Source organism: Ceratotherium simum, chromosome 17, assembly GCF_057802395.1.
Source record: "Ceratotherium simum simum isolate JZ-2026a chromosome 17, ASM5780239v1, whole genome shotgun sequence".
Taxonomy (NCBI): Eukaryota; Metazoa; Chordata; class Mammalia; order Perissodactyla; family Rhinocerotidae; genus Ceratotherium; species Ceratotherium simum.
In genome coordinates, this window is record NC_141916.1 from 56,784,369 (window position 1) to 56,797,784 (window position 13,416).

Sequence of the window (13,416 nt, forward strand, 5' to 3'; positions counted from 1 at the left end):
TTTCATTGTGCTCTCCAGAGCTTCAGTGGATGCTGGACAAGGGTGGCAGGGTAAGGAAAGTGGTGGAAGGAGATAGAAATGGGAGGGAGGTCCAAGTAGTTACAGCTGGGATCCTGCTACACTTTTAATCACAGAAACAATTTGTATCTGTCTTACGTGGTACATTTCTTTGTAAGATTTCTTTTGAAAACACAGTTCTGGTAGCTACATTTTGGAGGGGGTGGGGATGGTGTTGGAGGTGGAGACTGATCTGTACTAACAGAACAGTCCCTGTGGCAGCCTGCATCACGGCTGTCCATTACAGATGGATTTCTGTTCTTTTCTGAAGGACCCACAGATGAGGAAATTCCACGTTGAATTTTGTTATACAGTTCCAGGTTTATGTTCCCCTAACAATTAGAGTGTTTTTGCTTGTTTTTCGTATATTCTTCAGAATAATCTTGGCTTTTTTTGGTCCTTTTTGTTTAAGGAACCTATTTTGCTAGAGATGCTGTTTACTCCAGTCGCTTCTGCAAAGATGACATAAGGCATGGAAACACATTCCAAATTCATGGTGTAAGCTTGCAACAGCGGCATCTGTGTAGAACGTATAAATCTATGTTTCTTGCTCGAGTGCTAATTGGAGATTACATAAACGGAGACTCCAAATACATGCGACCTCCTTCCAAAGACGGCAGCTATGTGAATTTATATGACAGCTGTGTGGATGACACCTGGAATCCAAAGATCTTTGTGGTGTTTGATGCCAACCAAATCTATCCTGAGTACTTAATAGACTTTCATTGATTTCACTTCCAAATATTCGTGGTCAAGGAAGTTTTATTCTCTTTTGCAGGAAGATTTGCTCTCCTGTCATCTAGCCACTTAATGTTAATTATCTGATTCTTTTGAAACAGATATGAAAAAAGTGGCCTCCATATAAAAAGACATACTGACTTTAAGGTTGGTTTTTTGTTGTTTTGTTTTTGTCCGTTACTCATAGTCTTGTTTGTTAAAGATTGATACCATTGCCATTTTAACATATGGGGTGAAAGGTACCACTCAAAATTGAATCAGCTGAGTCTCAATTAACATGGTCATTCAGAGTCTTTAAAGTTTACGTGTATGTTATCAGGATAAATGTTTTCAGTTCAAATAGACTTATTCATATAAATCTTCAAAAAATAAAATGTAGACGTACATCTGTCCCTTCAGAGGAATTGATCCTTTGTAAATTGAATTCTGATGTTATTGTCCACCAATCAATATACTGCTTTGTTGATCTTCTGAAGGGGGGGTTTAAAACCTTGAAGCAGTCTGAGTACCTTGAGAGAAATCACAAATAAGGCAGTTATTTGCAGTGCTGCCAAACCAGCCAGAAGGAGGAAGTCAGGGTAGAGTGCTGTTTCCAATACTTTAGGATAGTGGCTGCAGTCTCAGACCTGCTCAGGTCGTGCTCTTCTGTTTCCTACATCTGGATTGATGTAGACTAGAATTGCCGCAGACTACAGTTAGTCTAAAGTTCATCCACCGGGGCTCTTGAATTCTTGTACCAAGACTTGCTGCAGAAGGTGTTTATTGCATCTTCAAAGTGAAACTTGTATTTATTATTCAAAACATTATTTACGTTTTGTTTTGGGGTCCCTACAATAATTACTTCCAAGATATTTTTATCTGCTCCCTCACACAGCTATTCAACAATGATTTATAAAATTCACATTTCTAAGTTGTATCTTCCCATTTTGAATCATTGCAGAAAGCCTGAGATGTTTGGAACAAATCTGGTTTATTCCTTTGTGTAGCAATTGACAATCTGCTAACTCTCTTGAAAAGTTAGATACATTTCATAACTGTGGTTAATGGAAGTTAGTTTACCTGTTCCATCTGTTTTGCTGTTCTATTCTAAGGAGGAATAAGGAATGTTGGAACAGCTTCCTGCCCCTAAAAGTCTTTTAGCAGAGGCTGGACAACAACTTGGCAGAGATATTTTACAGGAGTTCAGGTATCAGATGGGGAAATTGGCCATATGATTGTCGAGAGTTTTTCTAACTCTGATTTTCCTTGATTCTACCTGAAAAAAAAGAACGCCTGTATCAAGCCTTTCCGAGAAAACCTTTTTCTAACTCAATCTAATATTGAATTCTCTTTCTGTTATCCTCATCCAGTTTTGGCTAAGAGGTAGTGAACATAATTAAACTTCTCAAGAAAAATCCAGTAAATATGCATGCTTGTGCTGTCCAGTTCAATCATTTGAATTGGGAAGGCATCTAGAAATAGCAAAAATAAAAGAGTATAGAGCAAGATTAGGTATGGTAATTCTTAAACTGCCATATATCCCCATATTTTTGTTATAGCTCAGGATACACGTTATTGTGCCGTCGAAAGTAAGTGGTACACAGGAAATTGCTTGTACAATATTTTGAAACCAAGTCACAACAAAGATTTCCTGACTCAGATGTGCAGACTAACAGCCAGTTTAGATGAAGTGCTGTGGATATTTGAGAGAAAACGTTTTAGAAACATGCAGACTTCATGGTGGAAATAATTGGAGGAAAACTCACTAGGCTGCCTTGTGAGAGGTGCACACCGTTGCTCTTGATGTGTTCACAAAAAACATGTTAGAGACATTAGGAATTCAGATTTTGAAAATCTTTTGTTCTATTTATTTGTTATTTACGTACCGAATACTATTAAAATAGTCCCCAGTTCAACATGGTTATCTTTTTTCCGCTTGAACACGATTGCCTCTCCCATCGCTTGAATGGAATAACTGTTGTAGCCACTGGGGGTTATTTTTCTTTTAGACATGTGCAGATCTTATCTCAAGGCGACTAGCAGCCCAGAGTTGAGACTTGCAAGGCAGTCTGTGGGAACTCTGACCTTAGCTCATTGGCTTATGCATAATAAGTAGAGTGCACTGCAGTAGACGTTGTGAGAAAGAATGCTACTGTTATTCCTGTCTGAGAAGGCGCAGCCAACTCCCCGTTTATAAGAAAGAGCTGATTTTGATCAATTTTTTAAATGTGGTAGTGTAGAGTTAATTGATGTTAAAATTCTATTTCTTTGTTTTGATCAGTAGGTCAGGTTGAGAGTCATATCGTCGGTGTATAATAAGACGGGACACAACCATGTGCCGTCTTTCCCTCTTGTCATCACATAGTATGGGTGGGCAAGGTGAAGAGAAGCCATTCCAGGTTAATGAATAAATGACTTAATTCTACATTGAATAAATTCCAGCTGATACTGACTTTTCGTTTTCACTTTGGTGATATCAGCATCAGGATTAAAAAAATGTATTTATAAGAAACAGTTTTATAAATCTTGCCGTTATGAACAGGAACGTTTTGTGTTAGTGCACCTTTTGTTTCTAGACAGTTATGGTGGTGATGATAAAGAATTTGGAGCCATTTTTGATATGTTCTTTTTTACGTGTGATGATTCAGGCTTTCTGTAGCAGGTCTTGCTTGTCTGTGTATGCCATATATTTGTTTCTGTGATTTCTGTGTCTCATCTCTCCACTTGTATGATTTAAACCTAAGTTTTCAGCTCAAACTTAATGGAATTTCAAGGAGTTTGTTGCCTGTAACTCTTATGTAACCTATATGCAGATGGGGGGAAGTCTCTTGTTCTCAGTTTGAATCATCTAGAGCACAGCTAATCAAATAACCTATGGGAAAAATCATTTACTCTGTGCTCTTGAAAATTCCAAAATAGAGGAAGGCCTGGCACCCACAGCATCCTTTACTCTCAGCATGCTCCCTGGCTTAGAGGAGCAGTTCTGGAGGGTGTGTCTACACTCCCCCGAGGAGCATGCTTTCTGCAATCCATCCAACCTCCAGTCACTCCTGGTAGGTCCACAGTAATGCCTTTTGAAGCGAGTTAGACATTTCATTTAATCTTAAAGCTTCTATTGGTAAAAAGGGAAGGTATCAAAAGATATCTTAATTTTAGAGCTGAGACAAGTGAGGGACAGAATGATCAAGGCTTACCTGTGGAAACAAATCAAGTTTTCCATTTACAAAAGTCGTGTCCCAGGCTGTACAAATGTTGGACTATTCTCAAGACTCATTGTGATGAAAATTCAACTGAACCTTGGTTGATGATGTAGAAATGTGACATCGTTACAAATTTTGTTCCTAGGCCATTCAGGTATTTGAGGTCACCTCCCAGGTCGTGAGGAATAACTCTAGAAAGAATCGTATAGTGGTCCCCCTTGTGCGTTAGTCCCAGATTGTCCATGCTCTTTTGGGAAGGATGTTTTATTTTTAAATAAACATTTTATTTTGTCTAAAACAAAGAGTCTATTTCTAGATGAAATTACACATTCTGTACTTGTAAAGAGAAAAATAAAAACTAATGAAAAAATAGCAGAGAAAAGAAAAACAAAAGTCTTGTCAAAAATTAGTTTTGGTTAGGGGCCAGCCTGGTGGCACAGACGGTTAAGTGTGCATGCTCCACTGCGGCGGCCCGGGGGCCTGGGGTTCGCCAGTTCAGACCCTGGGTGCGCACCAACGCACTGCTTGGTAAGCCATGCTGTGGCAGTGTCCCATGTAGAGTGGAGGAAGATGGGCACGGATGTTAGCCCAGAGCCAGTCTTCCTCAGCAAAAAAAAAAAAAAAAAAAACAGGAGGATTGGCAGATGTTAGCACAGGGCTGATCTTCCTCACAAAAAAAAAAAAGAAAAATTAGTTTTGGTTAGAAACTTGAGCAAAGTGGTTTTACTTTTTTTTTTACCCCTCTCCACTCTATGCAGGAAGAGGTTTGGTGAAATAAGTTGCCCTGCCTCACTTCCCGTGAATAATTTTATGATGTTGCTTGGGGCAACACTGATAGAAGAAATGCACATTTCAAAGAAGTATGAAGTACACGATTCTTTGGGGGCTGCTGGTTAGTGTGACTACTAGATATAGGAGAGGGGAGCCCTGAGTATCTAGGAAACACATTCCAACTTTATCCACTAACCTTCGCTTTTTCGCAGAGGTGGTTTACCTGTGTTATCATGGACTCCGGGCTGGGAGGTGGTTTGGAGATTGTGTCGTCTCTCTCTCCCCCTGCCCCCTTTCTGTACTGACCTGTACTTGATCCATCCCAGGTAGAAAGCTGTCTTGGTGATTCCTAACACCCAGACAGTAACTCCTTGCTGTAACTGATCTAAGTCTCCTCCTGTAAGAGTGTGTAATTCATTTTCTCAGCTCTAATTGCTTGGCTTTCATTTTTCAGTACTGCAGGCTAAGGACTTGGCTTTTATTTGAACTTTCCCACTGTGTGGCTATGTATCTAAGAATTTAGTATTGGTCTTACTCATTTTTAAGTGGCTTCTCCTGAGAGTGGAACCTAGGGTTATGCCAAAGACGTTTGTGTTTTCTGCAGCTTTTTAGCTTTGCTGTACCCTCTACCAAGAGGCCATACAGCAAGCTGACTCTGACTCTGGGTTATGCTGACTTCACTGTGGTGAACCAGCTTAGGAGAGTCACAACCCAGAGTTTAATTCAAATCATTGCTGCAATATTAATTGTAAATCCAGATCGTACTCCTTGTGTTTTCCTGTTCCTTTTTAAGAAATACCTTTTCCTGAAGGGCTCATTATGCTTTAATGTCTCCTAGATAACATGTGAAAGCTACAGGCGTTGTAAGTCCATATTTGATTAACATTCTTAGAGAATCAGTGTTCGAGCACTGTTGCTTCTCTTTATTCCTTTAAGAAGATCAGGCACCATCTTGGGAGCCGCTGATCTGAGTTTTATTTCTAGCTTTGATGCTTGACTCAGTGTGACCTTGAATAACTAACTCACTGGGGCGGCCAGGGGCAGGTTCGCTTTTCAGAAGGTGAAGTTTATGAAGGACTGCTCAGACTCTTGTTAAAAGAGAAAGACCTGATAGAGCATGGCTACATTTCTGTGGGCAACCTCTGCCCCAGCTGAGGACGATTTTTCAGTCTGAGTCTAAGAAAATACAGTAGCAGGGATCATGATGCAAGAAGCAAGATCAGGAAGCAAGAGTTTGGAATGGAAGGGAAAGGAGTTGACCTGGTTCTCCCTGAATCTCTACTGCCATTCAGTTCCCCTTTCCCCTTCCAGCTCACAGCTCAGATCCTGCGGTGTGCCAGGCAGTGAGCAAGTCACACATGGCCTCTGCCCTCATGGACTTCAAGTCTAGCAGAGAGAACATATACTGAACTCTAACAAGAGTGATGAGCTTTACCAAAGGGGAAGTTGAGGCCACTGTGAGAGCCTGTGACAAAGGGATCTAGCCTATTCTAGGGAATCAGAGAAGGCCTCCCTAAGAAGTGGCATTTGAATGTGGAAACCTGAAAGATGAGTAGGTGTTAATTAGGTGAAAGGTTGATTTTACATCTCCCTGGCCACACCCAACTATGCCACACCAAGCTTTGGGGAGATGAGAAAAAACAAGATGTGGGCTGGAAGCAGATTGGAGGATTTTTTTATCATTAAAATTAAGGTGACAGAATCAAAGCCACTGAAAGAACCAGAATGTGTTGCCCCCAACCCCTACACCTGGCCCTGCAGGTCAGCCGTAAGGGAATGAGAACCAGCGCCAACGGGTACATGGAACGAGGAGCAGGGATTTTTATAACTTACTAAGAGGATCGAGATGCTCTTTAGATAGAGGTGTTCCTTCTTGTCCCTGTGCCTTTGCTCATGTCTTGTTGCCTCCCCCCAGAACACATACTCACATACGTACTTCCCTCCTACCTTCAGAGTCCTATTTATCTGAAGCATGCACTCTCGAGTCAGATGACCAAGTTGAATCCTGGCTCCATCACTTGCTGTCTGACCTTGGGGAGGTTACTTAACCTCTCTCTGCTTCAGTTTCCTCTTCTGTAAATAGGGATAATAATAATGCCTACCTCGTGTGACGAAATAATGCCTGTAAAGTGCTTAGGATAATGCCTGGCTTCAGTAAATGTTAGTGGATCTTAATATATAAGACCCTTCCTCTTGTAGGAGTGTTCTGTAACTAATACAACTCTCACAGCTCTGGAATTCTTAAAGGACTCACATTACACTTGGAATTAGGGACACAGTTTTTTCCCCTTGGCATTTACTTGGTTAATACCCTTCAGCCAGAGACCACGAGAAGCAGCCTGTAGTTAAGCAAGCTGAGTTGTGGCGAGAGAGGAGACAGACCATGGGGAACTGTGGAGGGTCCCCATGAGAGGGTGTTGGAAAGGACTTGTTATAGGATTTGGGCTTTGGTTGGGTGATTTGGGGGAGCATGTAAGGAAGCGGGGTTTTGCTCTCAATCGGATGCTGTCAGAAAGCAGGGCAGGTCTATGATTTGGTGTCTCAATAAAGCTTATCTGTAGGAAGGGAAGACTAGCCAGAGCATAAGCTGTAATTTGTAAAGAAGCAGCAATCACTCATTTTGGCTGAGAGATGAGGGGTTGGGTATTCTCGGGGTGGCACAGTGACCTTTTTTTGTCTGTGCTTAGACAAAATTATGAAGTGGCTTTTCTTTTTCTCATTTTATCAGGGTTTCCAAGTAATCTTGTCTGAGGTTGGTGTTCCATGAGAGAGTTCATGTTCAGGAGGAGAATAACACGACTTAGCATGATGCCAGGGCAGTTTCTAAATGTCAGGGGCTGCTCTTTGTTTCTTTCTCAACCTATTAAATAACTATTTATTTGGATTAGTGTTCTTCCTCTGGAGAAATTGTGAGTGAATATATTCATTCATTCAGCAAAATACTAACCAAGTATCTGTATCTACTCCATAAACACGCTGTGCTCAACACAGGATATGGCGGGAAAACCCTGCCTTCAAGGAGCTCACAGTCTAGCTGAAGAGATTTAAAGATAGTCTGCTTCAGTGAACCATTCTGCTGGTTTGAATGCCTTCTTCAACTTTCCCATGAAGATGTACTCCAGCCTATGTCTGGACACTCCCAGTACAATAAACCTGCTCCCACTAGACAGTGTTAGAAATTCAGTGCTAGGTGTTAGAAAACCTTACCTTGATCTGTAGTCTCCTCCTCATCTCTTTCACCACTTGGACCTACACCCCCCATGAAAGGCACAGAGAATCGCTTTTCAGGGTGTCCCTGTGGCGCTCTACATAGTCAGCACGTGGACGGTGTAAGTCAACTCTGGATTCTCACATCTCAGTGCTGTTCTGACTGCTTTCATATTTTCCTCAAAAGAATATTTTAATTCAACAAGTGATTTAATGTTGATTCTGTTTTCTGAGTGGCTTTGCTATGTAGGTCTATTTTGTCCAACTGGAGGCCAGAGATCACGTTCCTGGGGGTCCCTAAGTGGATCCGTGTGCAGGCACTCGGATGCTTTGGAGGGTGAGAGCAGCAAGCACTAGGTGGCAGCATCTTCCTTCAGAGCTGGCACGCCAAAACCTGAGCGAGTTCATCTCTCTGCATCTTAGAGAACAGGGTAGAAGCACCCTCCAGAAAGTATCTGGTCTCTCCATTTGCCGCCAGGTGGGACAGCCCCGGTCACATCCACCTGGGTATATATTTATCCTGTTTGTCATAATTACTAGGAAAAGTGGGCCCTTCCCAATAGTAAGCTCTTCTAATGGTTTAGGATCTTGCCTGTCTGAAAGTTCTTCCTAAACGACCTTTTCACATACTATCATTTAATTTATTTTCTTTCCTTTTCTCGTATGAAGTTGTATTTAACCCAACAAATAATTATTGGATACTTTTTGAGTCCATAAACACAAAGATAGTTACTTTTCAAACCTTTCCTCTTCTGGCATAAAATAAAATAAAAATCTCTCATCCTCTAATTTCTTTCTTGCCTTACCCTCCAGCTCTTTATCTGCCTGTGGTGCTATCTTCTGGGTGTGCTCTAGGTCATTCTCAAGTTAGGGAACCAAGGTTTGCCATCCTTGGCTCAGATAAGATACTCAGTTTCTTACAGTTGTAAAGTTAACACCTCAGAACACAATATGCATGTTCTGTGTTCTGTATAGAATGCGTTTCAGAAAAAATAGGCCATAAACTTAGCTTAAAATTGGAATCTATGATGTATCAACACACACTTTTCTGAAATACTTCCCGCAAAGTCTGAGAAGTTGAACTTGGTGCACTACATTTTTTAAAGGTATAATTTCATACTGTTCCTATGAAACTGGGGTGGGATCAGTTAATAATTTGCCAATGTGGAAGACAGGAGGAATTGACTCTCTGAGATTGTGTTTCAATGTCAGAGCTGGCATAGACCCCAGGCACTGTGATTTCCAGTTGCATATGGAAATGTGGAAGTTTCCATCATGACCGGTGATCTATCTTTTAATGTAAATTTGTTGCAATGTGGCTATATTTGCCTGATCTTAGCACTGATATCCTTCATTTTAAAAATATATGTATTATAAAATCAACATTTTAAAAATATCTGTCTCATGGGTTTAGCATTTTGTGTTTGAAAGCAGTGTGCTATAATGAAAAACATAAGTTTTTCAGTCAGACCATCCTAAGTTACAGACCCAGCTTTGCCACTTTCTGGCCCACGTAACCTTGGAGAAGCAGCTCAGCTTCTCTGAACTGCTGATTCGCTGTCTTTTAATGCTGTTGGGAGAATCACCTGAGGCTCTGTGTATATGAAAAGCGCTTGGCACAGTGTCTGACCTATGCCAGTTGCTCTACACTTAGATACAGTTGTTATTACTAGTTGCGTGGTTTTGAAGAGGAGGATATCTGTAAGGCTGTGGTGACAGGCCCAGATGGTCTGAGAGAAGTCATACTGGAGTGCTGTAGTGTCAGAGCACTTCACCTCTCAACATGATCCTTCACCTCTCAAGAAGCACAAGAAACACGGGGTGCAGGAGAGAAAAACCAAAGCTCAGAAAAGCCAAGCAACATAAATAAGAGTACATCTACGATTTAGATTCCTAGCACCCATCCCCTGGCTTCCAGACAGACCCGTATCTCCTCCACTCCAGGCAGCCCTAGTGGGCTGGGGTGCAGCGGGGTTGTGGATAAGGTTAGCGTGATTTTGGATATTCCTTTCAGTCTGAGGACCTTCTATTGAGAATCGTTTGTACATGTTTGTTGTCATCAATAACAACAATAGCACTGGATGCTTTGGCTGTATCTAGGTTATCACAGACGACAGTTAAGTAACCTGCCATCATTGGCTGTCAAGTCCTCAGGGCCAGGTCATCATTTACTCTTCTCTTTTCTTCTGGCAGCACCTAGCTCAGTGCCTTGAATATCCACATTTATATTTGTTGATTTTATAATTAATTTACCTTAATCCAGTCTTGGCTCTTCTACCAACTTGGCAACTTACTTCCTCTTCCTGGGTCCCAGTTCCACAACTGTAAAACTGGTCTGAAGGCCCCTTATAGCTCTCATTTTCTGTGATACACAGATTTTACTCTCTCAAAGTTGCCAAAAATGAAAATAAGATGAATTCTGCAAAGCAATTTATGTTCACAGTTTTCTCAGCTTAGAATCAGACTTGGACCATAAAATGGAGGGTAGAGAGAAAACTAAATAACAAGCAAAATATATGAAAATACAGGATAAAGTAGCAGAGATTGAGGGTGTTTTCAGTGTAGCTAGAGGTGTTTTAGAGAAAGTTGACCTTCTTGACAGATGACCTTTGAGAGTCTAGTCCATTCTAATAAGAGGAATGACACCACTGGGGGCCATGAGATCTAGCATGTCACTTCTCAGGTGTTCTTCCTGCTGCCACACAGGTTAGGTGACATCCACAGGCAGGAAACATCCTCATAGGTAACCTAGATGTGGAGGGATTCCCCCAAATGTATGGGGCAATGCAGCATGAGTTGTAATTGGCACAACTCTGAGTGGTAAATCACTACCTCCAGCAGAGAGAACCCGATGGGCCTGTAAGAGGCAGCTCCTGAACGTCATGCTTTCTTCTCCTACATAAGAGAGCAAATGGCAGAGGGATGGGGTGGGGGTAATCGTGAATAAACTCTCATGCATATATGAAGTTATAGCACTCAAGAACAAAGGATCTTTATTAGTAGTAACGTTTGCTTATTACAAACCTCACAACGGTTTGGAATGTTTGCTGTTGAAATCTGCTAATCTAGGGAAAAGAACTTATGACTGAAAAACAGGTATGTGAACTGTTTAACGCACAGCCAGCTTCACAGGTGCGTTGTTCATGTATCGGCCAGTGGCGCGGTGCACACTTTGGAACCCAGGGGAGATAAAATCTATTTCTAGTTTGGAGTAATATAACAGTGAAAAAGCTTCAAAAGTACATGACAATACTAGGTGGTGGGTACTGCAATAGCATTTCGCAAATTGGAATAAAGTATTTTGGATGGAAATAATAAAACCAGATTAACCTACTCATTATCCTTTAATTCACTCTCATTTCCTAAAGAAAAAAAAAGGAACCTTTAGTTTTGGTACTATGTGGTTTTGGTTATTAAAACTACCAAATGAATTCTAAAAATTAGAAGTTTTTAATTGTTGCTTTAGTCATTAAACATTTATTCACCATCCACCATATGCCAATTCACATACCAGGCCCTTTGCTAGGACTGACTGCAAAGATGAATAACACATGGTCCTTGCCTTCCAAGAGCTCTTGGCCGAGTGAGGAGATAAGTATGTAACAAATATATGATAATGTCATATTAAGTGCTGGTCAGAGATAGGAATTCACGTGTCATGGGAAAAACAAAGGGACCCGATGTCCCTGAAGAGCAGGGTAGGCTTAACCTAAGGATAGGCAATATTGTAGCTAAATCTGGAAGGAAAATACTAGGTGACCAAAATGAGAAAGGACAGTCCAATCCAGGCGGAGATGAGCATCGGCACATGTGCGGAGCTGGGAAAGGGGCCTGCCTGTCTTAGGAACAGCAAGCAAGTATGGCAGCAGTGCATGGTTGTGTGGGGAAAGCAGAGAGGGAGTGGAACAGAGGGTTAGAGGAGATGAGGCTGAAAAGATAGATTGGGGCAGGTTGGGAGGAGATTTGTATTCTAAGTTAAGGGGTTTGGATTTTGTTTGGGGAACTGACCAAAGTTTGTTGTTGGTGGTATTGTTATCTCAGAGTCGTCCTGAGCTAACATCTGTTGCCATTCTTCCTCCCTTTGCTTGAGGAAGATTAGCCCTGAGCTAACACCTGTGCCAGTCTTCCTCTATTTTTATTTTGTATGTGGGTCGCCACCACAGTATGGCTGAGAAGTGGTGTAGGTCCACGCCTAGGATCCGAACCTGCAAACCTGGGTTGCCGAGACAGAGCGCACCAAGCTCAACCACTAGACCGTGGGGCCGGGCGGGCCCCTGACCGAAGGTTTTAGAGAAGTTGAGGCACAGTTTGTAAGACCAGATAAGTAGAGATGTCATTAGTAGAAATTAAGGATATGGTGCATAGAGCGTTGTTGGAGGGTGCAGTGGGCATTAATGTTTTGTCTACCTGGCACTGCTCCTATTTCCTGGGAACAGCAGATATAACGGTTCTTGCCTGCCCAAACTTGAATACGTGAACCTAACAAGAGCTGCCTCTTTTTTTTTTTTAAACATGACCCCGTCTCCTTAGCTATAATGATTGTTCTAGAGGTGAATACCAGATACAAGCTAGTTCAACCATATTATCTTATTCTCTCCACACTGTCCAGAGTGGCCAGTATGGGCATGTGACCCAATCTGAGATTTTCCCTGATAATTCTGAATTTGAATTGGCATGAAGGGAAAGGGCCTTTCTTTTCTGATGGTGAATCTGTGAAGATGCACATCTAGAGATGCTAGTGGTTATGTCTCTTATATGTGGAAAAAGCTGGTCTTCAGTAGAGAAAACCTGAAACTAACATATGGAGATAAGCAGATATGAGAGAGAGAAGGAAGTCAGTTCTGGTGGCTTTTTAGTCCTGGTTCCCGGCATCCCTGAAGCTAGTTTAATCCCTGCCTGTTAACACGAACCAATAAATTACCCTTTTTGCCTGAGGTCATTACTATTTGGTTTCTGATACTTGCAACCAAGAGTCCTGACTAATGAAGACAGGAAGATAATTAACTCTGATCTTGATACATTACAGTTTAAAAGACTCCTCTCTAGATGGTAATGGAGCTCCAGAGAAAGGCCAGGACCAGAGAGAGAGATCGGAAAGTCATGTTTACATAAGTGGTTGTTAAAGCTGTGGAAGTGGATGAGCTCGCCTCGGGTGAGAGTAGAAAGCGACCAGAGGCCGAGGATGGAATCTTGAAGAATGCCAACATGCAAGAGTGTTCAGAGGAGGAGGAGCCAGCTGTTGCACTCTCAGGTCATTTCTGATTTTATCCAGCTTTTCCAATCTCCTGGTCCACAGTGGGGAGAAGGCAATCTCTTCAAGTCCATGAGGGTGTCACTAGCTTTCTTTTTCTTTTTCTTTTCTTTTAACTGCTCTAGGCCACATCTTCTGAAATCTGCCTTCTATAGCTTTCAGGCATCAGAGTAATTCTAATTCTTCTTCCCCAAAATTCTCTTTCCTATATTT

The 13,416-nt window shown here is 41.7% G+C and overlaps 1 protein-coding gene across 7 annotated transcripts in view; it reads left to right on the forward strand.

Annotated features, from left to right (window-relative positions):
- Positions 1-11,285, forward strand: part of PARP11 (poly(ADP-ribose) polymerase family member 11) — a 49,465-nt gene extending 38,180 nt beyond the window's left edge. For all 7 annotated transcript variants that reach the window (XM_087442886.1, XM_014793967.2, XM_087442887.1 and 4 more), the window contains one exon: positions 470-11,285. In XM_087442886.1, coding sequence (XP_087299012.1) covers positions 470-786 — 317 coding nt within the window. In that variant the 3' untranslated portion in view covers positions 787-11,285. The remainder of the gene's footprint in view (positions 1-469) is intronic.
- Positions 11,286-13,416: the final 2,131 nt, after the last annotated feature.